Source organism: Echiichthys vipera (assembly GCF_963691815.1).
Source record: "Echiichthys vipera genome assembly, chromosome: 12".
In the NCBI taxonomy this organism is placed as follows: domain Eukaryota; kingdom Metazoa; phylum Chordata; class Actinopteri; order Perciformes; family Trachinidae; genus Echiichthys; species Echiichthys vipera.
In genome coordinates, this window is record NC_139837.1 from 17,253,774 (window position 1) to 17,279,528 (window position 25,755).

General features: G+C 42.2%; 1 protein-coding gene across 1 annotated transcript; it reads left to right on the forward strand.

The window, feature by feature from the left end:
- Positions 1-4,000: 4,000 nt before the first annotated feature.
- On the forward strand, positions 4,001-25,464 carry eif2ak4 (eukaryotic translation initiation factor 2 alpha kinase 4). Its single transcript, XM_083924062.1, has 39 exons — positions 4,001-4,344; positions 4,494-4,609; positions 5,433-5,535; positions 5,608-5,781; positions 6,119-6,199; positions 6,311-6,462; positions 6,541-6,641; positions 6,745-6,902; positions 7,012-7,550; positions 8,118-8,233; positions 8,622-8,776; positions 8,897-9,327; positions 9,417-9,486; positions 9,571-9,660; positions 9,742-9,864; positions 10,104-10,208; positions 10,360-10,423; positions 10,526-10,605; positions 11,394-11,495; positions 11,590-11,640; positions 11,745-11,981; positions 12,600-12,675; positions 13,007-13,128; positions 13,382-13,431; positions 13,612-13,780; positions 14,404-14,520; positions 14,661-14,726; positions 14,819-14,989; positions 15,080-15,214; positions 15,359-15,466; positions 15,901-16,029; positions 18,514-18,600; positions 18,770-18,882; positions 18,974-19,029; positions 19,468-19,565; positions 21,060-21,128; positions 21,799-21,843; positions 22,761-22,876; positions 25,047-25,464. Exons 1-39 carry the CDS (start codon positions 4,213-4,215, stop codon positions 25,102-25,104), a joined length of 4,965 nt encoding a protein of 1,654 aa, XP_083780188.1. The 5' UTR covers positions 4,001-4,212; the 3' UTR covers positions 25,105-25,464.
- The last annotated feature ends 291 nt before the right edge of the window (positions 25,465-25,755 follow it).

The window sequence follows — 25,755 nt, forward strand, 5'->3', positions numbered from 1 at the left end:
TGCAGAATAATTTCTTTATAGTCCGGCAGTCATATATCAAATTCAAGACACTGTGAGTATCATTCAGTATCATGAGATTTAAAATACAGCATGTTCTATTATTTTGATGCATAATGTGCCACTCTGCACATACTGTATGTCTTATCTCTTAGGAAGTTTAACTATCCTCAGAAGGCCAACTATGATGGCCCAGTCAGGACTTCGCCGCTGGTGTCTTGTTAAGGAGATGAAAACATTGCATATGTCTGTGAACCATGCTGCTGGAATGTGCACTGAGCTTCCTCAACTTTTGGGAACAGCTGATGGTAACGCCAGTCGGGCTCTGTGTGGGATCTAGCTGTCTGAGTGGCCTGTGGTGTCAGTGCTCTGATCTGATTGGCTGAGCTGTCTCCTTGTAGGGTTATGGTGAGCAGCAGAATCATAAATGAGCCACTGAGGTTCCCGAGCCGCGAGTCTGCAAAGAGGAGGTCCATATTTGTGCCACCCACTTTTCCATATATTTTCCTTGATGTACAGTGTACCTTATGAGGTAATACACTCTTTCTGTGCAGGAATGATACACAAATGTGACAGATTATGTGTTGATACAACATCATTCTTGAAAATATCATATATGGTCAGATCTAAGGGAGTACCATTCATGTGTTTGTAATAATAAAGGAAATGTAATAATTCAGGTCTCCAGGTAAGGCAAGGCAAGGCAAGGCAAGGCATTTTTATTTATATAGCGCATTTCATACCAAGGCACCTCAATGTGCTTTACATAAAGACAAAACATTTTTTTAAAAACAGCATACAAACAAAAAACACAGCTAAAAGCATCAGCAAAGAAGAATAAAAAAAGTAAAAGAAAAGAAAATAGATAATGTTTAAAGTTAATAAAAAGAGCTCAGCTATAAGCACATGAAAAGGGAAATGTTTTTAACTAGGATTTTAAAGTGCTCACAGCACAAGGAAGTATGACTTAGATATAAGAGACCTCGAGATATCTGAATGAAATTGGTTCTGGGTACCCACAAGTCTCCCCTTTACAGACATGCCATTATGATTATCAGACATATTGGGGCAAAAACAAGTATTTTTTCTCATGCAGAAGAAATGTATCATTTTCGCATATTCTGAAATGCTGTATTTTAATATTATAGCATACTGTGGTCCCTAAACAGTCTTGGTATTACATAAATTGGGTAGGACTGGAAAGCTAGGAATCTTATGGATTAAAGAGATCAACTGTTTTCATGTGTGATGATGTTAGTCCCCATAGTAGCCATTTTATTGTAGTGAGACGATCTGAATTTGAGTTTGAGCAGTTTACACACAGAAACCTCCAAATGTCAAATGTTCTGTTATCAAATCACGGCATGGATTTTTCTGTGGCATTTCCCAAGGTCTTAGTGCGCATGCTGCTTGCAAAAGTATTCAACCCCTTTCATTGTGGCAAATGTCAGAGTTCTCATTCGGGCTGAGCCCTCCTAAAGGTCTGATCCTGGAATCGCCCCTGCCTATATCACAGCTGGAGGTATGTTAGAGAGCATTCTTCTGCTCCAAGCTGCCCGACAAGATGCTAAGCTTCCTAATATAGCTGTCTCTCCTCTATCTCCACAGATAGGAACTGAATGCAGATGCATCAGATGACAAACATTCAACGCCAGCTTCTGTTGCATGAGCATGTCATTAATATGTAATTCCATTAAAACAATGGAAAGTTATGCAGAATCAATGAGAATACCGCACAAAAACTGCAAAAATCATACAGCTACATTATATTTATCAAATAGACAAAACCCTCCTCATGTGCTACATTTAGAAACACATGTGCATGTGAGCGTCGCGTCGTGTTAGAGAACTCGAGGAGGTTGCAGACGAGTCGGGGCGCTGCAGGAGTTCAGACATGAGGCGACTCTAGCCTTGAGGATGGTCTGTCTTCTCCCCACCTGAGAGAAAGAACAAGTAATCACACAGAATCAAATTTTGAATTTGTTGTTTCCTAGAATTAAGAGAAATATTCTCATGTAGTCAGAGAGACAAGGCCATGTTGAATAGACAGATGGCACAGCCACACAACAGCACAACGGAACTTTCAGTCTTGGTATGACTGGATCTGCAGTCATACCAAGTGCTGCAGTCGACCAGAACATATCACTAGACCTTCTGGAAAACTGGATTGGAGTTTTTGGCAAAATATTAAACTGGCTTGAATCCTTCTGAAAGAACAGGGACTACTTTGTGTCTGTAGGTAATTACACATCTGGGCGGACGAATATGACATCCTGGGTCACCTTCTGTTTAACATCTATCTGCTTCCACTGGCTCAAATTATGGCAAACAGATGACACACACATTTAAATAACTTTATCAACTGGGGACTACAGTCCAACACAGCACTGAGTTAGTCCATTGAAAAAAATCAATCACCGGATGAGCCAAAATTTTGTTTAATCAAACAAAGACAAAACCGAGGTCGTCAAAGACAAAACTGAGGTCGTTAAAGACAACGATTAACAGTCAGCTATCATCTTCAATCAGAAACGTTAAAAAACGCAGATTTTAACAGCCTAGAGCTCAATGCATCTGACAAGTTCACTATATTTTAAACTGTATATGAATGTGTATGTGACACTCACCCTTTGTAGATCTACTTCACCTGAAAAAACAAAAACATCATGACAAAACAGACTGTTATTTTACTGCCAATAAAAGTAAATATATGACCTATTAAACTAAAGTGTGTGTGTGTATATATTTATATACACACACACACACATACACACACACACACACACACACACGACTCTACCTCCTGTTTAGAAGTTCTAGTTTGTCACTTCCTGTCGTTTCTCGTCAGAAACAGATGAAAGTTCATCTTTAAAATAGAAGAGAGAAAACCTAAAGGAAGCCCAGTTAAGGTTGTGTGTGTGTGTGTGTGTGTGTGTGTGTGTGTGTGTGTGTGTGTGTGTGTGTGTGTGTGTGTGAGGCAACAGGGGAAGGCATTTTAGGCAATCTAAATGCAAACTAAATCAGAATTTAAGTCAATTATTGAAGAAGATAAGGCTTGAAATAATATGTAACGTTGCTTACTGGATGAACTGAACAGCAGTCTGCTTGGAGTGTCTTTTAGTACAACAGGTTAAACTGAAAACAAACTGCGAACACGGAGAACAAAGGCTGCTGTAACGTTACAGGTTTGATTGACAAGCTCTGTCTTTGAGACCTGTCAATCACAAGCAAGCCACACCCAATGCATCCCCTGCTTAATCATCTATTTGATTCAAACTGGGACCGAATTTGAAAAAATGAACACTGCTGGGCATCAAACTAATGATAGAGACAATAAAAACTTCTGCAACCGGCTTATTGTAGTGACAAATCAAATGACAAGTAGGTCATTTTCACCATTGACTTGCTTACAACCCGATGTCTTCTGCAACCACGCGTGTCGCCCCCTGCAGGCCACTCTAGAATACAGGCTTAGGGCACTTCCGCGTTGGTCTCATTTTTCAGACCCGGTCGCAGTTAATCTGGTCAAGGCTCACATCTAACTCGATCAGTTCTTATGCATTACTTCAGTGTCTCTGCCTGTGTAGTTTGACACACAGCAGGCTTTCAGGTGTTCTGTCTGTCTGTCTGTCTGTCTCTTTAATTCGATTCGATTAAACTGTTTTTATAACTTTTATATATCCTGGCCATTCAAATCAAAGCACCCCCCAACTCTGACTGACTTCCTTCATCCCTGGGTCATACTGATAGAGTGATGCTGCACCTGTAGTAACAGGACAAGGGCCTGTTAGTTCAAAAATACCTGCATTAATTATTACTATTCTGCATTACTTCACATTTTCTCCCTTATTGTACTGGTCTGGTTCACCATTACTACCAAAAAAAAGTTTAGGATAATTACTGCCCTCCAGAGGCCTTTTCCGAGAAAGCAACGTGATGACGTTACAACCCGCGACACTCGCAACGGCCATGCGCCAGTTAGCGTCGTTGTTATGGTGGGCAGCATGGTCGCCTGTCGCTTGTGTGATAAGTTAGCGACTATTAAGTAGTTCTTAAAGACAGTGGGGAGATTATCTGCTGAACATTGGGCCAACAAAGTGAGAGAGGAGCGGAGTGCGGCTGCGGAGAGGCGCGCTGAGCGGAGGGATACTCTTCCTCCTTCTGTCTGACGGCTGTGAGTGAGACAGGACAGGAGGACTGCCATGTAGTTGAAGAATGAGCAGTCAGCAGCACACGCCAGCGGATGGGACAGACGACTACACGGTCCAGCAGGAAAATGAGCTCGAAGCTCTCGCGTCTATCTTTGGAGAGGACTTCCAGGATCTGCGCAACACGGACCCGTGGAAGGTAGCCTCACGTTAGCTAGAGATGTTAGCAGCAGGATGCATTGCCTTTAGTGAGCTGATGACGGGCACAAAGTTGACACAGTCCTTCTATTATGTAGTGATCCGAGGTGATCATCACCACCAGTGAGGATTTGTTGACTGTATTTTCAGGTTAAAAGGCCTCCAGAGGTGCATCTCTGCCTGCGGCCCAACGGGCTGAATAATGGACAGGAATGCTACGTGACTGTGGACTTGCAGGTCAAATGCCCACCCACATACCCAGACGCGTAAGTACTGACCCCTGACACATGTCATGTATTCACTGTGGCCAGCATTCCCACTGCACTGCAGCAGGGTATCCATACACGTAGTGACCAGCTGCTCCTAAACACGAGGGGGGGTTTCTTTCTCCATGTTATTCCTTTAATGAAGCTGTCTCTGAACTATGTCTTCATGTAACAATGTATCTTTTGTAATGCCCAAACTGGCTCTGTAATACACTTATTCATTGTATGTCCACATAATGATACATTCTGGAAACTACTGGTCAGAGAAACACATGTTGAAGATACATTTTATCTTAATCTAATACTGTCTAAACAATTTTAAACTTAATTGATTATTAACCCTTGCATTATTATTATTGGCAAATTATTTAGTCATAAGATGACATGGCTCAGAAAAGAAAATATGTGGACACTTCTCTTACCTCTATAAAAATTCATAAAACCAAATAGTTGTAAAAAGCAAGTGATATTTATCTGAATGTTGGATTATAACTTTGTGACACTGCTGGCTGGTGTTGTTGTTTTTCTACGGCTCTTTTAATTCATTTATTTCCCCTTTTTTCTTTTCTCTTTTTTTAACGGTATATTCACAATATTACACTGTTGAATATTGTATCTAGTCTACAAAAAGCGCTTGTATTTGAAGCATTAAAATGGCACAGCTAACGTCAGCAGCATTTGCAAGGTTGTTTTTATTCTTTACAGTTATAGTCTCAAAAGAGTGTCTTGTGCTTTTGGATACTAAAAGGTAACTAACTAACTAAGGTAACTAATATTTTATATATTAATATATTTTAGTTTTTATATCTTGTGGCACCTACAGGCCTCCAGAGCTGACGCTAAATAATGCCAAAGGTCTATCGAACGAAAATCTCCAGAACCTTCAGAGTGAAATTACCAAGCTGGCATCAATACGATGTGGAGAGGTGAGGCTGCACAGACACACAGTTACATGTTTACACACAGGCTACTTTTAACCTACCTACCTTTCCAAATAGGTGATGATTTACGAGCTAGCAGACTATATCCAGGGCTTCCTGAGCGAGCACAACAAGCCCCCGTCAAGCTCCTTCCACGAGGAGATGCTGAAGAGACAACAGAGACAGCAGGAGAAACGAGCCCAGGAGGAGCAGCAGAAAATGGACCAGCGGCGCAAACAGGAGGAGGAGATGGTCAGGAAGAGAGACAAAAAGTCATTTGTAGAATTTGTTTTATTTGCTAGAACCATAATCTCCTCTTTTCTGTGCAATTGAAACAAAATCTTCACTGCTAATACTATAAATAAGAAGCAATGTAGCTGATCTAATTACACATAAAAAGACAATACGTTGCTTCTGCTACACACCTTTTGCTGAAAGACATCAGAGTTTGGGAAATGCTTTGTTACTTGCCTGTCCCGTAAGTTCTAAAGATATGACAAACTATGCACCATGTTGATATTTCCTTAAGTAACTGAACCCCAACAACTGACAGACATTCCAGTTGACTGAGTTTTTTTGGTTCTTGCAGGAAAAAGAGATCATGGCTGAAATCCAAAGAAGAGAGGAGGAGAAACGAGAGGAAAAGAGAAGAAAGGAGATAGCCAAGCAGGTGATCTCCATGGAAAACACATGCACAGTGGATATTATTCCGCCTGCAGAAATATCACATGGACAAATTTGGTGATGTGATTGACCATTTGCATTGTGTTTATATTCACAGGAACGACTTGAGAGTATGGACCAGCCAGTTCCTACTAATGCCTCTCTGTTAGGGAAGAGCCCACCCACCCCGGGTGGAGCTCCTCCAGAACTGATAGAAGCCAAGAAAGCAGGCGGTAGCCGCCGTCGGACTACCTCGAATACACGCCACAGGTACACAGCAAACCGACTGATGCCCCTCATGCTAAAGAAACATTATAGTTACACTTAAAGTTTTATCTGTTTTCCCAGACGTGACACGGTTAATGAAGACAACACACGCTCACAAGAGCTTCTTCACTTCAACAGCAGCACTTTTGGGGAACTTGTTGTCCACAGAGGAAAAAACTTAGGTGAGAGCTGTCTTAGATGATGCAGCCGGTCTGGTGCAAAAGTCTTTTAATCCACCCTGGTAACCTGTGTTTGACCTTGTGTCTGTGTTCATGATTGCGACAGGTGTAAGCGAGAGGTTCCACCATAACATTTATTATGGTTTTGAGGCAAACTCAGGGGATTTTGCTATGATCTACGAGTGGTCGCTTCGCTGGAACAAGAAGATTGGAAAGTTCTTCACTAGCCAGGAGAAAGGAAGGATTGACAACTGCAAAAAGCAGGCAAGTAGAGAAGGAAGCATACGTTATCATTAAGAATGTAGTCATAAATAATGTATTTGACTTTTATTAAAAACTGAAATACATACCATACTTCTGAATTCCTGAGTAGATCCATGGGGCAGAAAATGAATTAAACTCCCTCCTGCGACTGGATCACCCAAACCTGGTGCGCTACATGGCGCTGAGCTCCACTGAGAAAGAGGACTGCCTTGTGGTTAACCTGCTGGTGGAGCATGTGGCGGGCATCAACTTGAGCCAAAGCCTCATCAACCACACCCCGCTCCCTCTAGATAAACTGTGCCACTACACGGCCCAGCTGCTGGCTGCTCTCGACTACCTTCACTCCAACTCTGTGGTCCACAAACAGCTTGGGGCCTCCAGCGTGCTGGTGGACTCTGAGGGCAACGTTCGACTGACTGATTACAGCTTATCGAAGAGATTTGCTGATATGTGCAAAGAAGACATTTTTGAGCAATCCCACGTTCATTTCTCAGAGGATTCGGTGATGCCAACAAAAACAGGAAAAAAAGGGGACGTGTGGAACTTGGGGCTGTTGCTGTTGGCTCTAAGTCAGGGGAAGGAGGGGCAGGAGTATCCAGTGACAGTGCCAGCCAGCCTGCCTGCTGACTTCCAAGATTTCCTCCACAAGTATGTATGGATGGATACATCACCAGCTATTTACCGTAAATCATGTCCTGTATTCTTCCCATTAGTGCTGATCATTGTCAAAGCTTACTGCAGGGTTTTAGATCAGTTTCCTATGTTTTCACCATGTGAGCACAACAATGAATTAATTAATCAATTACTCAATTACTGAAATAGCTCCCAGATAATTTTATTTCAGTTCATGTACTGACTAATTGTTGCAGCTGTATGCTAAAAGAATTAATTCCTAAAACTCAAGAAACTTTCCTGTCTCTGTGAGTTGATTTACATGCCGTGCAGACATAAAGGGAAACCAGTAACTGCCTGGAAGGGAGGAAAAATCCATTCAAAACTCTAAAGCTGAGGACCGTGCCTCGGAAAATGTTTGGCAGTAATGTGAAGCATATGGGATTTGATGTAAAAAGGCTAAAACATGCAAAAACCCTGGTTTGTCCCATAAGGTCATGGTGTTTTATAGTCTGTGTGTCTACTTTGCTTCGTACAGGAGGTTAGGGCATTCCTGTGTCACAGTTGAACTTGTCTTTTATACCATGTGTGTCTTTGTCATAGGTGTTTGTGTTTGAATGATGCTGAACGCTGGACAACCCAGCAGCTTTTAGACCACTCCTTCCTCAAGCCTCCATCACCTAAAAATCTGCCACAGCACCAGGAGGCCAGTCCAGAAGGTGATGTTCATAAACAATGTGTAAATATTAGAAACACCATTGAAAATTCAGTCCAGCAAAACCAAATGTGCAACCAAAGTATCCTAAAATTGAGTCAACAAACAAATCAAACTGAATCCTAAATGGTAATTTTCTGTTCATTGAGTAATTGAATAATTGACACATTTTTCAGTACTAATATTAATTGTATTTTGGGTATTGTATTACATTCTTGAGGTGTTTCTATTTTCTGCACACAGTGAGTGTATGCAGTGTAAAGAAGAGAGTACTGATCCCACCACCCAATTTGTGATGCTATAAAAAGAACAAAGACAAATGAAAAAGATCAACTCCAACAAAACAGCCCAAAAGATTTTAACGTTTTTTTTTTTTTTTTTTGACATCTCAGATCCCGGTGTGGACTTTCCATCATCAGTCATCCCACAGAGCCACATCCTGAATGCTCCATTCATGTCCGGGGTGCAGAGACAGTTTTCTCGTTACTTCAATGAGTTTGAGGAACTCCAGCTTCTTGGAAAGGGAGCCTTTGGTGCTGTAATTAAGGTAGGCTCTCTTTTAACACATCAACCTTATTGGGAGATGACATTACACTGGCAAGAAGGCTGGGTGCGATCCCTTTGTATCCACTTTGTCTCGTCTACTTTCCCTCTCCTGCGTCTCCAGGTTCAGAATAACCTCGACGGCTGCTACTATGCTGTGAAGCGCATCCAGGTCAACCCGGCTAGTAAACAGTTCAGACGGATCAAAGGCGAGGTGACGCTGCTCTCACGCCTCAACCATGAGAATATCGTCCGCTACTACAATGCGTGGATCGAGCGGCACGAGACGCCCTCGGCAGGGGTGCTAAGCAACACAGACAGCTCTGAGCCTTGGAGCGCCTCAGACAAGCCTCCTCGGTGTAAAGGGCCTCCGCAGCGCATCAACGACCTGGGCCTCGCTGATAACGCGGAGGACGTTGCTCCGCCTCCAGCCCTGTCGAGCTCAGTGGAATGGTCCACCTCCATCGAGAAATCCTCCAGCGCCAAATGTAGCAGACACCAGTCGAGTGATGAAGAGGACGATGATGACGAAGATGTGTTTGGGGCCTCTTTTTTGTGAGTGTTTATTTTTTGGTGCCAACAAAATTTTCTTCTGTATGAATTCCAGATACATCAGACATTTTTTTTTTTTTTTTTACTTTTAGGCCATCAGATAGTGACTCAAGTAGTGACATCATCTTTGACAATGGCGAAAGCACAGAAGAGTTGTCACAGGTTTGAATTTTTACACCTCATTATTAATTCACTTGTTAGTGTTTTTGGCACAGTGCAGAGTACAGATGGTGTTTCCTCTCGCAGGTTGAGCCAAGCAAAAGGCTGCCGATCGACACGTCCGAGAGCACAGAATCAGATCGACCCCTCCGTATAGCACATCACTTGTACATACAAGTAAGCTTCACCTCCATGCTCCATTCTTTACCACTAGAGGTCTCTGCCTCACAGCTAATGTATGTTGTCTGTTCCTGACAGATGGAATACTGTGAAAAGAGCACTTTAAGGGACACAATAGATCACAGCCTGCATCTGGACCAGAGTCGGTTATGGAGACTCTTCAGGGAAATACTGGATGGTCTTGCTTACATCCACGAACAGGTGTTTTATCTGTCTGTGTCTTTGTGCCTTCAAGTTTCCACCCTCCTTTAAAGCTAATAAGCACATTTACCACGGAAGTGTCTCATAACAATAAAGATCACGCTTAAAGATATGTTTTTCATACTTCAATATCTGTTGCTATTTGTATGGTAATAGCAGTAATATGAATGTTAGCAAGAGGGCAGCAATGTTTTCAGTTACACCTGACTGAGCAAATTTCTTTATCCACCCTCTTTTAGGGCATGATTCACAGGGACTTGAAACCTGTCAACATCTTCCTTGACTCGCAAGACCATGTGAAGATAGGAGACTTTGGCCTGGCTACAGACCATCCTGCTAATGTGGTATGCATTACCTAATGTGGTATTGAGTTAACAGCTTCACCCTGCTGACAGGCTGCACTGTGGAGTCAATGTGAAGGATTTGTGTTTATTAAATATGTAAGTCTAGTGATGAAGATGTTATAAACATCTGGAGATCTTTTATGTCTCTCAGGCTGCAGGTAAATTTGAAGTGGAGGACAGCGGCTCAGCAGTGATGCCCAAACCAGACCCAACAGGTGCAGGGAGCTTGAAAACATTCACATAGTGTAACTCTGTTTTGTCTGGTACGCCTGTACTTCCCTGACACTTGGTGCTGCTTTTGCATCACTGTTCTACAGGTAACATGACAGGCATGGTTGGTACTGCGCTCTACGTCAGTCCGGAGGTTCAAGGAAACACCAAAGCCACCTACAACCAAGTAAGATTTCAGATTACTTTTAAAATATATACATATATATATATTTGTAATTTGTAATTAATTAATTGCAATTAATCACATACCAATATTTGACACAAGTAGCAACATTTTTCAATATAAATGGATTTTGATATATGACTTTATATATTATAAAAAATAAAACAGCTCTTAGTACGGTATATTCAAGAAAAGTGGAAACCTAACATTGCAAAAATATTTAGAATAATATCATTGGCATAAAACAGAGATTGCTTTTTCTCCCATGTTTTCAAAAACACAGAAACAAAAATGATCCATCAACTAATGACAGTCCCTCCTAAGAGCGTTGTCTGTGCTAACATTAACTGCAACATGTTCGGCATTGGGGTGGAGCGGAGGCTGAAGAGCTCCGGTGGGATGTGAATTTTTACACAGCCGTGCCCTTGTCCAAGTTTCCACTTGGTTGTTTCTTAGAACTCAAATGTCACCAACTGAACCCAGCTCATCTCGCTTCTCATTGGGTTCTTTTCTCCCGTGTTGCGTTCTGTGCGTCAGTATTACGGGCCGGGCGGGAACTCTTGCAATGAGCAATGCTCTGCACTGAGTGCAAAAATAAATTGCAAATAAACAATACATTTTTTGCATTATTTCTTCTGTAATTAATTAATCGTAATTAACAAGTTAAACTCCCCGCCCTAATATATACATAATTTCAGCTTGTGCAGTTGCCTAAATGTCCCTTTTGTTTGTCTTTGTTTCATAATTGAGTTTTTGAATGCCTGGTATATGTCCATTCTTTCTCTCCTTAGAAAGTTGACCTGTTTAGCCTGGGTATCATTCTGTTTGAGATGTCCTACCGGCCAATGACCACCGGGGCCGAGCGCATCTCTGTTCTGAGCCAGCTACGCGTGGTACGTCCATGTTCAGGACCGGGAGCATTTCATGTAGATGGCATGGGGCTTTGAAACTGATTTTTTACTGACCTCATCTGTTTTCATGCTGCAGGAGCCCATGAATTTCCCTGAGGACTTTACAGAGTATGAGCAAGGAACACAGGTGAGGATGCTGCAGCACAGCATTTTGATGAGTCTTTCTCCTTTCCGCTGTGTTCTCAGTGTAACAATATAAAGCTCTCTGTGTCTCTTCTTTGTATCCTTCAGAGGATAGTGATCCAGTGGCTGTTAAACCATGACCCAGCCCTGCGACCTACCGCCCAGGAGCTACTGAAGAGTGAACTGCTGCCTCCACCACAGATGGAGGAGTCCGAGCTGCATGAGGTGCTGCAGCACACCATGGCCAATATCAGCGGCAAAGCCTACCGCACCATGGTGGGCCAACTGTTCGCCCAAAACACCTCTCCTGTTATGGATTACACCTACGACATAGACCTACTCAAGGTATGGCTACTGCTTTAGTTGTGTTTAAGTCATCTTATTTTGTCATATTGTACATATTTCTGTTGTGGTTAATAAGTAATTCCAAACTTTAGATGTCATTTTATAAAAGACCAGAGGGAAGGTCATGTGTCTGACTGACATTTTAAAATTTAATAGATTTATTTAATATGCAGTTGTCCTTAGATGACACAAGGATGAGTGTTTTTGTTGATTTGATACTAGTTGCAAAGCCAAATTGGGCCAGTGGCGTAAAGTGGGGGTGACATGAGGCATAATCTGGCTGCAGACAGACATAAACACCTGGCGAAATACTCAAAACCTCCTCTATGTTAGTTCCCACCAAAGTAGCTGTCTCCAGGACCACATTGTGACATGATGATAAACACAGACTCACAAGGTGAAAACAATACCAGTGTTGCTGCTGTGGCCGTTAATCCACTCTGCAAGTAGTTCCCGTCTCTACCTGAAGATGTCACTGCATACATATGAGTTACTGCACCAAACCCTTAGTGCTACTTTCCTCATCTGGTCTGTGTAACAGACCAGCAGAAGGCCTGTTAGTGCTTAATCGATGTCTCCTGATCCTTAACAGAGGCTGTTTGTTTGGTCTCCCTCCAGGGCAGCTTCAGCTTCAACAGTGCCAAATTGCAGCAGCATGTGTACGAAACAATCACCAGGATCTTTAAGAAGCACGGTGAGTACACTACGCTTGTTTGGTGAGGGTGCGTGTGAGTCTCTGTTGACTCTCCACTGTGAACCACTTGGACTCCTGACCTGGTGTAAGCCCGTTTCTCTGGACCCCAACATCTGCTCCTGTGAGTGGCAGCTAAACAATAAGCGCACTGTTGGAAAGCACAGATTCTGTGCAGGTGCTAGTGTTATTTTTGTGCCCGCTGCTGATGATGTCCAGCTGTACTTATTTGTTTATGCTCAGTTTGTATCTGTTCACATGCATCATCTCCTTCAGGGTGAGGGTTATGTTATCTTATGCAGATGTCGCAGTAATATGCGATGTTTGTTTTCAGGTGCGGTGCGTCTCCAGACACCGCTGCTCCTCCCCAGGAATAGGAAGTTGTATGATGGCAGCGAGCTGGCCTGCTTCATGGACCACAGCGGAATGCTGGTTACACTGCCCTATGACCTTCGTGTGAGTCCAACACACACACACACACACACACACACAGCACACACGCTTGCACACAAATACTACTTATACAACTCTTTGCATCAGCACATCCAAACACACATAGTGTGAGACTGTAATTAGCAGCCGTCTTAAGATCCTGCTACCTCAGGAAACCCTGAGGACTAAATGGTTGTTTCCACACTGTGATTGATTACAACCGGGTATGCACTGATTTCACTGTCTTTGTACAATCTCAACTCTCTTTTTCCTTTAGATGGCGTTTTCAAGATTCGTTGCTCGCAATAGTATAACACAGTTAAAGAGGTAAAGTTAAATTATTTAACACATTTTTTTTTGTTTTTGTGATAGGGATGATGTGCTTAATATTATCTTATCTAGTAATAATGAAAAAAAAAAAATTAAGTCAAATCACCACCACGTTAAATAGTTCACATGAAACCTGGTATTCGTGTTGAGAATTTGTTCCTCTCGATCTGTCTCAAGGTACAGCATCGAACGTGTATTCCGCCCCAGGAAGCTGGATCGAGCGCACCCAAGGGAGCTCCTGGAGTGTGCCTTTGACATCATCACACCAGTCACTAACAGCCTGCTCCCTGATGCCGAGACCATTTACACCATCTCTGAAATAATCCAGGAATTCCCCGGGCTTCAGGTTACAAGAATGATCTACTTGTATTTTAAATGATCCAGTGAGCTGACAGTTGGTGCTCTCCTGCCTCGTCTTGACTCATATTCAGAGCACTTTGTCAAGGTGCTTGATGCATCATTGTTCTTTATTTTCCTACGGATGCCATCATTGCAAACCTGTCCTGTTGTTGTTTTTTCCCTTTTCACTTCCCACTCACATTTCTAACATACCAAAGTCTGTGTTAGCCTGACAGATTTACACCGTATTTATTATTTGCATAGTAAATCTGTTGTGCACAGCTCTGTGCACTTCCTTCCCAGCCTCCCAATACAATCCATTTCCTGTACACACATCCCAGTGCTGCGTCGCTCTCTAGTCGCAGCGCTCCTTGCATGAATCATGAACCCAGCCACCCTACAGTCTGGCCTATGCTTCATCCCTCATAGATCCTGGTTCTGATCCTCTCCACCACCCTGCTCTTTGTGTGAAAGCTCTTAAGAATATGTGAGTCAGACCGAATGAGAGGGCAGTCGGACACAACAGTCATTATTCACTGAGGCGCCCATTGTACAGTAGTGCTCTTGGTCTTGACTGTAATTGCAACTGAAAGGGTTAAAGGTGTGTTTGCGTGTGTTTTGTGACCGCAGGAAAGGAACTATAACATTTACCTGAACCACACCAGCTTGTTGAAGGCCATCCTGCTCCACAGTGGAATCCCTGAGGACAAACTGAGCCAGGCCTCCACGATACTGTGTGATGCCATGGTCAGTACAGGTCACATGTGCATCACAGATGTTGTTCACATTGCGTGACTGTTGCTAATATGCTGGTATGAAAATATATAATATTGTTCTTCCCAAATATAGAACAGGTAACAGTCCTATGAACCTTTTTCCCCCTTCAGAGTGAAAAGCTGACCAAACGTGAAGTGGAGGCAAAGTTCTGCAACTTTTCCCTATCAACCATCTGTGTAAGTGTCCCCCGGGTGTACAATCTCCTGTAAAGAATAATCCCACTTGTTCTCCCTCGCAAACATTGAGATCCCTCCTCTGTTGCTTCCAGTTGCAGACCCTGTACAAGTACATAGAACAGAAGGGGAATCTTCAAGACCTGGTGCCACTGCTGACATCACTCACCAAACAAAAGACTGCTGTCACCCAGCTGGCCAAGCAGGGCCTAAAGGACCTGGAGGAGCTCACGGTTCTACTGCGCAGACTGGGAGTTAAACTGCAGGTGATTTTGATTAAATGAATGTAACATCTCAAAGAAGAGCCACTGTGTATGTTTTCTCCCCTTTTTAACGCAGATGTATCCTCTCTGCAGGTGGTGGTTAACTTAGGCTTAGTATACAAGGTGCAGCATCACTCTGGGGTCATCTTCCAATTTGTGGCTTTCATCAGGAAGCGTAAGCGAACTGTGCCAGACATAGTGGCTGCTGGAGGACGCTACGACCACTTGGTAGGTTTTCTGTCAAGTTATGAATCTGCACCTGTTAAACTTCCCTTTTCATATACACCTCTTCTACCTGCTATCCATTAATTCCATATGATGCAGTGTTGGTGATGCAATCTACATGCCATCTTTTGCTCTCTCTGCTGCTAGATCAAGGAGTTCCGGCTGCCAGTATCCACAGTGCCGGTGCCCTCTGCAGTAGGGGCCAGTGTGGCCTTGGACAAAGTCTGTGCTGCTATGGCCAACATGGAGGAGCCAGTGAGAGAGACAGACAAACACAAACACACACACACACACACACACACACACACACACACACACACTCACACACTCACACACTCACACACTCACACACTCACACACTCACACACTCTGGGATCTGACATTCCTAATTATTCTAATGAAGGAGCAGAAGACAGCTACTTATTTAATGATGCCTTATTACAGCAGTCGTCTGCCACACAGCCACTTTTAGAAAGATGTTAATAACTATGATCACTGTGACTCTTGACGCCATGGAGTTATCTTTGGAGTTGCATCATTTTCTATATTTCTCTCTATTCAGAATGTGAAATGATCTGCCAGAAAACTGCAGACAGAGAGGGGCATTGAAATGATTAATTAATGACTCATTAATTATGCAGCTTTTTTACATCCTCAATTTTTTTTCTCCCCTCTATATCCATCCTCAGCCATTCGTGAGCTCTTGCGATGCGCTAGTGGTTCCAGTGGGGCATTCTTCAATGTCCAGAGCCATCAGTGTAGTCCAGAAGTTATGGAGCACCGGCGTCTCTGCAGACATTGCCTACGATGTCTCACAGGTGAGCATTATTTTGTGTATCCAGGAGGTTTTACAAAAGTGTTGAATGCAAATGCAGAGCCAGTGTATTTTTTTTACATTTGGAAGCCTGCATCTATGTTTTCTTGCTAGGAGTCTTCTACTTCCTTGCTTCTGCTTGTTGCAGTTGTTGGCTCAGTACCACTAGCTGGAGATCAGTGTGAAACCACAGACACAAAGTATATCCTGTCAACTGTATGTGCAAGCGCTGTTAATGGCCGACAACTCCATGATGCCTTTTTAAGTTGGAATGAAATGTCTTTAGTTGTGATCTGGCAGCAAAAAGGACTCGTGTTAGCTTAGGGAACTCGTGTGTTGGAATTTGTCTACAGTGAAACTGAAACTATGAACAGCTTGCATTTATTTTCCACATATGAAGTTCATCATGAGAACCAAATATGTCATTAAGCCGTGCCATAAGGTGTTCATATGTTTTAAATGTATTTTCCCCGAAAATATTTTAGTTCTGAATTGCTAAAGGATGGTTCTGCATTTGTGGTGGAGAAATAATCTTTAAAAAAATCCTCAAAAAAGTGCAAGCAATCAACATATATAATCAGTAAAAACGCAGTCACTTAAAACCTAGTCATGCCAGAGCCATTAGGCCCAAGCCTGAATATATCTCAGCTAAAGGAAGCAGAATCCACTTCTCAGTAAGTCACTCCCTTACTTCACTTCCGGAAAGAATCTGCAGAGAAGACGAAGCTAGAGCAGCACTGTACAAGAAGAAGGATTTCATTGGTTTTGAGTTAATGCACTAATAGGTATATAGCTAAGCCCTCATGTTCGTTGTCAAAACTCAACCACATTTCTGACTTTGTAGATCCTTGAATGGGAATAAGTCATTGTGTATACTGGGTAAAAACATCTTCCCTCCTACAGGGGGCACAGACTTATCATGACAGCATCAAAAAATGTAAACGTCCCAGAGAATAGGCTGCACTTTGAAAGAAGCTTACTGGCCATATATGGACAATACAACTTGGGAGTCATTTCTGCATTAATCGACTCATCTGTTAGACAATCTTCCAATAAACTTTTATGATAATTTGTGTGAAGGGAAGCAGCCACGCTGTGACGAGATCAGTCCCTTCACAGTGAAGTTATTTATATTCTGGTCCAAAACTCCTGATGCCATACCTCTGTCACATTCTTCATGTTTACGTGACAAACTGATCTCGGCCTTGTGTTTGTGTGTAGTAGTAAACGCTCTCCCTGGCATATTGCTGTGCCCACATGATTTTTTTTCCTCCTTCACTCCTTATAACCTATTGTTTTAACTTTCCATTTCTGCAGTGGACAAGTGTTTGCTTTCATGGTCTTCATTGTATTTTGTACTGGCACAGGACATAAGTGATGGCATAAGTGATGGCTTTCATTTCTCCTTAGAAGCATTTAAGAAAGGTTGGGTTTGGCTGAATGCAAGCGTCATTATGTCCAACTTGTCGAAAGTGTTTGAATTGGTACTTGTTGATTATGTATGCAGGTCGTGCCTTGACCAGTGGCGAGATGGTAAGAACACCTTGTTCGGACCTCCTCACCCATCCGTCCCCCTCTTTATACTTTTGTTAACACCTTTCACATGCTGGCTTTTTAACAGGCCCCAATCTGCAGCTTTAATTCATCCTCGGGAGACAGTTTCACTCTTTTAGCTTTTATTAGCCAAATATGGCAAACCCCTTCAACATGCAGTCAGCTTAGGCATATGGGCCAGAGCTGCCCGCCAGTCTCCAGGCAATGGCTTACCTTTGGCTTAATTGTTTCTGTCAATGAGAAAGTTGTAAGTAAAGAGGACGTTTTAGTGCTTTTAGGATGACGAGGCAAAGTAACACACACATTTGTAACACAGAAGAGTTTGTTCTGCACCATCATTAGCTCGTTTAGCTGAAAATCTCAGGAAGAACTTGGTGGGAATTGATTGGGCTGACACAAACATATACGTGTATACATACACACTGTCATGGTTGAATGCATTAGCTGAATACACAGTGGTTTTGGTTGTGACTCCCAGCACAGTGCAAACTCACTCTCGTTCCAAGCAAAACTCTACTTTGACTGACTTGACTGCTACTATAGAAGAATTTTTGAAGCCATAGTGTTCCCCTCAGATTAAACTTTAATTTTGTAATATTTTTCCAACCTAAATGTCAAACTTGACTTGTGATTCTTTAAGTAATTAATGGAACAAAAAAATATCTAAAACTGGTATGGCGGCAGATTGCCAGGTTCAGTAAACTCCTCCGTCTAAATTCAAACCACGCCGGCCATCTGGCTGGCATACTCAGGCCCCAACAGTGAAACACAGGGAAAGGTCATCATCAACACCTATGTAGTATGTTTCGAAAATGAATATTCTTAGATATAGTCTAAGATATATTTGAATGCACTCCTCAGTTCAGCCAAGTTGCAGCATTAAATCACATTGTGTGTGAGAGTAATTCAGCCTTTTGTCATTTTGTGTGTTAAGTCTCAGGAGACGTTGCTGGAGCACTGCAGGCTGGCAGGCATCAGCTGCATGGCCCTGGTCTCTGACAAGGAGGGGAACTATGTAAAGGTAAACAGCCTTACAGTGCAGCAAAGCTTTGTGCAGTATTTATTTTTCTGACCTAAGAAAACATCTTTTCTGTGAGTATCATTGCAGACCACGGTGCCTTCCAAACTGTTTTTATAAGAGAGAATTATGGAAAGGTTGTGTACATGTTTAAGTCATTTTCTGTCTTCAGGTCAAATCCTTTGAGAAGGACAGACAGTCTGAGAAACGGATTCCTGAGTATGACTTGGTGGACCACATTATTCAGAAATGTCGGACCAAATTCTTTGAGGAAAGAAACATAAGGTAAAGACATTTTGGTTTAATGTGCTGCTCAGATGTCTGAAAGATGTAAGGGGGGTTGTTCTTATATAATGCTGTCCTTGTGCCCCTGCAGAGAAATCCCTGAAAGCATGTCTCAGAACCCTAAAGGATCCCAGCTCAACACCACAGGTCTGATTACCACTTACAGTCAGCCTCTATACAGATTAAACTATATATTCGCATCATTACGTCTTACTGTAGCATGAAACAGTCACACCTCTGTTCTCATACAGTTGTGCTTTGACTTTTGACTCTACCAAAGTGCTGCAATAAAAGTCTTGCAATAGTGTGTGCATGTGCTAAGTACAACTAATTCTTGTGTTGTATTTTCACTTCTGGCATTTAACTGATTTGTTACTGTTAGTGACGTACGATAAGTGCAATAGAAGGAGTGTTACATTTCACACCCAACTTCTGGCATGCACACAGGTAGCATACAAACTGTTTTAATTGAATAACAAACACAAGGCAGTTTTCACTGTCATCACATTAGAATGTGTAAATGTGAGAGTCAGGTGTGATTATAATGTGCATTATAATTGGATAAAATGTGCAAATGGTATCCAGGCTCTTCAGAGCAGCATGGGAGCAGCAGCAGCATGAATGTGAACGTCATCAGCCCAGACAAAGTTTCTTCCAGTGTTAGACGGCGCTATGAGACTCAGGTTTGTGTTGTACACACACGCACACGCAAACGCACACGCACACGCACACACACGCACACACACAGGCATCCTGATTCTTGCCACCTGTTCTGATGCTGTTTTTTTTCAGTACTGAAATCAATGATTGAATTCTGCCAGATTTTCTGATGTGGTTATCTAAAATTAGTCACAAATGTTTGCCACTCAGACAACTGGAGTTTGTCTCTGCACCTGCTCATCTAAACCTGTCTCTACACCACCATAAGTGGGGGAAAAAAAACTCCATGAAGTACCTTAACTGACAGTGAGCGTCGCAACACTGGGTCAAAAAAAGGGTGCTTTCTCTCAGTTTCACGGATTGTTTCTGAAAGTGCAGCTGTTGATTAAATTCAATCGTAAGTACGCTGTTGTTTATTTTGGAATATGAAGAGATGTTCACACCTGCACTTTAATCCATTGGCCGAAGGCAGATACCTGCACGGGTCCAGTTTTGAAAACCTGCCCCTGCAAAGCTCGGTACTGGAACTGACCTGTTACCTGCAATTATCCCCACGACCCAACCCCGGCCATTAATATAAGAGCTGTGACCTGACCCCGTCACCTGTGATGTTGTTGATGTAATGAAAAGCGACATGATGATAACTGACTTTGCGGTAATCATTTCTCCACATATCCAAAGTAAATGGCCGGTTGCTGTCAGCTGCATCCTCATCTCCAGAATGATGTTTTGACAAACGTCTTCTGCATATATACGGTATATAGTTTTCGAATCAGGCAGAAGCTGCATTCACACAGCACTGTGCAAGTTTGTTTGAGAATAATAGCCTAATGCGCAATCATCATCAATACCTGTGCATTTACATAAATATGATTTTAACCCTCCCCATTACGCAACCTTTTTGCAGGTTACCTGCTGGTACCCAACCCGGTAAACTTCTAGGAAAGCTTTAATGTGGGATATACAGTACTTATATGTACTTGTGAATCACGTTCATCCACTCAAATCAAAGCCGAGCAGTGTCATATACTCATGAAAAGGCTTTTTTCCTGCTGCCAGGTCTCAACTAAGTTTATTCATTGCTCCAAACTTATGCACAGTAAATATGTCTTAGTCCCTATTATGACATAAGGAGTTGTCTCTCTGTCAGATATACACTTCTTCTTTGTGTCTGTGTGTGCGTGTGTTAAACATTGGAATGTTAGTCATTTAGAATCTCTTTCTCTTTCTCTCTCTCTCTCTCTCTCTCTCTCTCTCTCTCTCTCTCTCTCTCTCTCTCTCTCTCTCTCTCTCTCTCTCTCTCTCTCTCTCTCTCTCTCTCTCTCTCTCTCTCTCTCTCTCTCTCTCTCTCTCTCTCTCTCTCTCTCTCTCTCTCTCTCTCTCTCTCTCTCTCTCTCTCTCTCTCTCTCTCTCTCTCTCTCTCTCTCTCTCTCTCTCTCTCTCTCTCTCTCTCTCTCTCTCTCTCTCTCTCTCTCTCTCTCTCTCTCTCTCTCTCTCTCTCTCTCTCTCTCCCTCAGATCCAAACCAGATTACAGAATCTCAGTAGCAATTTGCAGAACAAGAGCAGTGACATTGAGGTTCTGGCAGTAAGTCATTTGTTTGTTTACCCCCCTTATCCCTCCCAATCCCAGCTCCCCTTTTATATGCTCTCTCACCTTATCTGTTGAATTCATGTGTGAAATCACGGAGCGGGGAAAGGCATTTTTTTAATAGCTAAAACCGCAAACATCACTGGGAGCAGCCCTTTTATAGTGATTTGCCTTGTGGTAAAATCCCCCTGCTGGAGGTTAAGATGGCTGTGAATCCATTCCAGCCACTACAGAACAATGAACACTAAACAGAAGGCAGTCACATTGTCATTTCACAAGTTATTGAAACATAATCACCTTGATTCTGCACTGGCCTGTAAGTTTTTGTTGTTGTATGTCAGCAGCCTACTTGTCCATCAGTTAGACTGTAACACAGCAGTACTTATTTTCTAATCATAAACCCAGGAGGCCATTAGACCCTTCCTGTTAAAGGTACATGGAGTGCTTTCAGGCCTGACGAGAGCATTGTGAAAGTGGAATTATAAGTAATTTACTGATGTTTGAGTGGATTGGATTATCTTGTGTTGAAAGAATTACACAAGCTATTGGGCAACGGTAGATATTTTTAGCTTGATTATGAATATGTTTGTGGAATTGTTGCGACATGAGATAAGGCTCCATTGTTTTTTGTTTTTTTATGTAACCTTGCTTGTTTTGTATCCCTCAGGTGGACCTGCAGAAGGAAACGCTGATCAACTTCCTGTCACTGGAGGTTGGTTCCCTACTGGCTTCATGAAAACAACTGTGGAGTTAATAAGGCTACATTCGTAATAAAGGGTGGGAGTGGAAAGAACGGCAAACAGAGGTCAAGATCCTAGACAGGAAGAGGGGATCCCGTCTCCTTCCTTACAGTCCTGATGAGGAGTGTAGAGAGGGAACACCCCAGCCTTTTCTACAGCCAGGGAGATCTGCTAAAGAGTAACTTTAACAAGGCTTACGCATGGAACAGACACATACTACAGTTAACAAAACGCATACTTAAGAGGTGTTAATATTCACATTCCAAACTCCTAACCAAGGCTACACTCATAAAGACCCTAGTTCCTGAGAGCAGAGGTTTTGAAAGAAAAAAAAAGACTTAAATGATGTTGTTCTAAGAAACACGAAGAAAGCTTAACACCACTGTTATATAATCAAAAGCCTCCACTCCATAAATGAATGGGCCACCTATTCAGTCAGCCACTCGCAGCACATGTGTCAAAGAAAACACATCTAGTATATAAAACATATGACAATACACAGTGGGTATAACCAGGCATGCAGGAAAGGCCTGTTTTAAATATGGCAAATTACCCCAAGTCACACAGGGAGCCAAGGAAATCTACAAAGCCACTGTAGCTTTGTGCTTTCACTGTCCAGCTACACTTGACGTGCAAAAATATACTTCAAGGCTGCAGATGAAAAACCCCATTTGTTCCTCCAAAATGCCATTCACTTTCCTGTTAACAAACATGAAGAAAGTGACACCTTGTGAGGTGTTGTGTTGGAAATTTCCTACATCTGTACCAGGCTTTGCATGATGTCAGTGAGCTTTGTCTCTGTATTGCGTGTAACACTTTGGCACCCAATCTGTCCTTTTTCCCAAAATGTTGCATTAACCCTTGCCCTTTCTCTCTCTCTTTTTCACAGTTTGATGGCGAAGAGCAGTTCAACGGCAGCGTAAAGACACTGCTGTCTCGGCTCCCTAAGCAGCGATACCTGAAGTCCATCTGCGATGAGATCCATCATCTCAAAATTACAAAAAAGTAAGTTGGGTAGTATGTTGTCCTGCAGTGTTGAGTTCCTTGTGTCATTATTATACAAAGAACAAATTGTTGCAGATCTAGCTATGTTTTCGGCCAGAAAAAAACTAAATCAGTAGGATTCTCTGGGGGCCTTGAATGTCAATCAGTGAATTATCTCAACATCTAGTAGATGGATTAGCACAAACTTTGGTAAAGTGAAAACTTTTTACTTTTGTGGTTGTGCAAGATGAAGTCGGGATCCTCAAAATGATTAGGAATTGTCCTCTGGGCTCCATGTCTGAACCAGGTTTCATGGCCGGCATATTAATCTAATAGTTGTTGAGATACTGTATATGACTAAAAAACAATAATACCCTGCTGGTGGCGCTAGGGATGCAAGAAGGGATTACAATAATCCTTCCAATAGCTGTTGAGCTATGTCAATCAAGGCCATAGTAGTGGACTGATGACCAATGCGAATGCGGAAAAATCTGGTCATTAAAAACTATTTTAAAGAATGCATAAATAAATATTTGAATAAGAGAAAGAAAGAATCCAATTAAATTACTTCTATAAACTCTGTCAAAACTCCATTTTCACAGGCACAGCCTTGTTTTTAGTGTCAAAATGTTTTCTCCCTTCAACAGTAAAGAAGCAGCAGGAACTTGATACCGTATTGACATTTTCCGAACAAACCATTACAGCCGTCTCGTCTCAGCAGGATCCCTAGTGGAAGATGACCCCGCTGCCTCGCCTCTCTGCTCACCCCCACATCTTTTCATCCCTTACTCACTTGTTATTTTTTTATTAAAATGAAACCTGAAGCAAACAGTAGAATACATTAAAGGCCACCTTAAAAAAAAAGGCAGACTTGCTTTTACGAGCAGCTGCCACTCCAAAGCTCCAACAAAGCCCACCCACTCTAGGCGTAACAGTGACAGTCAGTCCTTCAAAGGGAGCTGGAATACGGATAAATACTGCCTTGCACAAAATCAAATCCTCATCTGATCCCATTTCCTGAGGTGAAATCTGGAGAAGGATTTGGCTTGTTTGGTCTTATGATGTCTGTCTCGTAACACCCAAGCTGATCGACACTGAAATTTGCAGCACAGGAGGGGCGGGTTGACTTTATCCATTGCTGTGTGCGCTGTGTATGGAGAGGTTAATATTGCTAATATTCCCAAGCTTCCCAGCAGATTTTTTTGTTGTTGTGACACTTTTGAACGCCCCCAGAAAGCAACCCTGTGAGGGATTCGAAGGATTTTCTGTTACATGAATGAGACTGTAACAAAAAAATAAAAATAAAATCAAAGCTTCTCTTTCTGCCTTCCCGTCCTCCTCTCCAGAGCAGTTGGTTTTAATTTCCTGTCTGAAAAAGTCTCTACTGATAAATGAGCGTCACAGAGGCAACAGTGAATACATTCAGCATGTTTTATGTTGTTTGTTTAGTTGTTTTCATCAATTGTGGGGCACAGGCAACGGAGGCAAGTGAGGCCAGATGAGTGGGCTAAAGGGCTCATGCAGTCATAAACTAAACTTATCCGAAAGGTTTCACAGTCACTGAGCTTTCCTTTTAGCCAAAACTACTGTGGGCAAGACCTGTATGTTATCACAGTCATGCTACTGTAGCAGCTCTGTGAGGCTACACGCTACCATGTTCACAATGACAATGCTAGCATGTTGATCTTAATCAGGTTTAATGTTTATCATGTTCACCATCTTAATTTATGTTTTTGTTAGCATGCTAACATTGGCCAATTAGCCCTAAGCACACAGATGAGGATTAAAAATTTGACCTGATGATAGCACTAGTTGAAAAGTTAAGTGGTCATCAATAAATGGTTACAATTAGGATGAATTAGATGTTGTTAGCGGGGCTAACATCTGGAGAGGAATATTTTAAGTGACAAAGGAATTAAGTCTTAATTTTCTTCTTTTTGTTGTTGTTCATTTCTGCACCGAGTTAAGGGCCTCTTTCCCTGGACATGGACTCTTGACAGAGTTGACTCCTGTGTTATTTTAACTAGACTGACCTCTTTATCTAACAAAATCTAAGATATTGGAAACTCTCATGGCTGAATTTCATTGTCCTGATTTGGAGATGTGCCATTCGGGAGTTCTCCATGATGATTTGTTTCCTCCTAAAATATTATTTTGAATCTTATAACTGACAGATGTTATCCTCTTGCAGGGTGGCTGTGGTGGTCTTGTACAGCTACAGGGACGACTACTACAAGATCCTTCTGTGAAAACCAGAGGGTTCCACTGGCCTGGGAGATCCACTCAGCTCGAGGCTCAGTGGGCTCCCCGAGACTATTTTCATCCTTGGACCTACCGTACAAAATCCGCTTGAGGATTGACAGACTCATAATGTAGCTTTCCTTTTTGGAAAGTAAGAGCCCCAAAGACATTTTTTTACCATGTAGAATATTAAACCCCAATCTATCACTTTCCCCAAAACAGACAGTGTTTTGTCTTTCTCAGACAGATGTGGAAAGACGTTCACTTGACCTTATTGCCTTAATAGAACTATAAAAGGTGAATGAAGAGAGCATTTTTTTTACTGAAGATCAGGCAACAATGTTTCATTTCTACTGTATTTAGCAATGTGAATGATAGTAGGAATAAATCTCCTTTTCCCACATGGAGCTGTGATTGCGTATTTGAATTGTTCATGTGAGTATAACAGCCATTTGCAGCCTGATGATTAAAAGTTTGAGTATGACCTCATAAGCTTTGCCTTATTGTAACTGATACATATTAATCCAGTTATTACTTAGTTTAGAGTTGTGAAAATATCTTAAATCAAATATAGGTGCTTTTGCATAGTCATGTCAGTAGACGTGTTCAAGGCCTGGGAAACTGACCCGAATGTTTGACCCCAATGCTTTATTGATCTT

What these genes read in the sequence shown, in the direction of transcription:
- eif2ak4 (XM_083924062.1), top strand. Translation starts at nt 4,213, where the DNA reads ATGAGCAGTCAGCAGCACACGCCAGCGGATGGGACAGACGACTACACG. An exon ending in GCCCAAACCAGACCCAACAG is followed by an intron (nt 10,424 to 10,525) that starts GTGCAGGGAGCT and finishes ACTGTTCTACAG; the next exon opens with GTAACATGACAGGCATGGTT. An exon ending in AGTATGAGCAAGGAACACAG is followed by an intron (nt 11,641 to 11,744) that starts GTGAGGATGCTG and finishes TGTATCCTTCAG; the next exon opens with AGGATAGTGATCCAGTGGCT.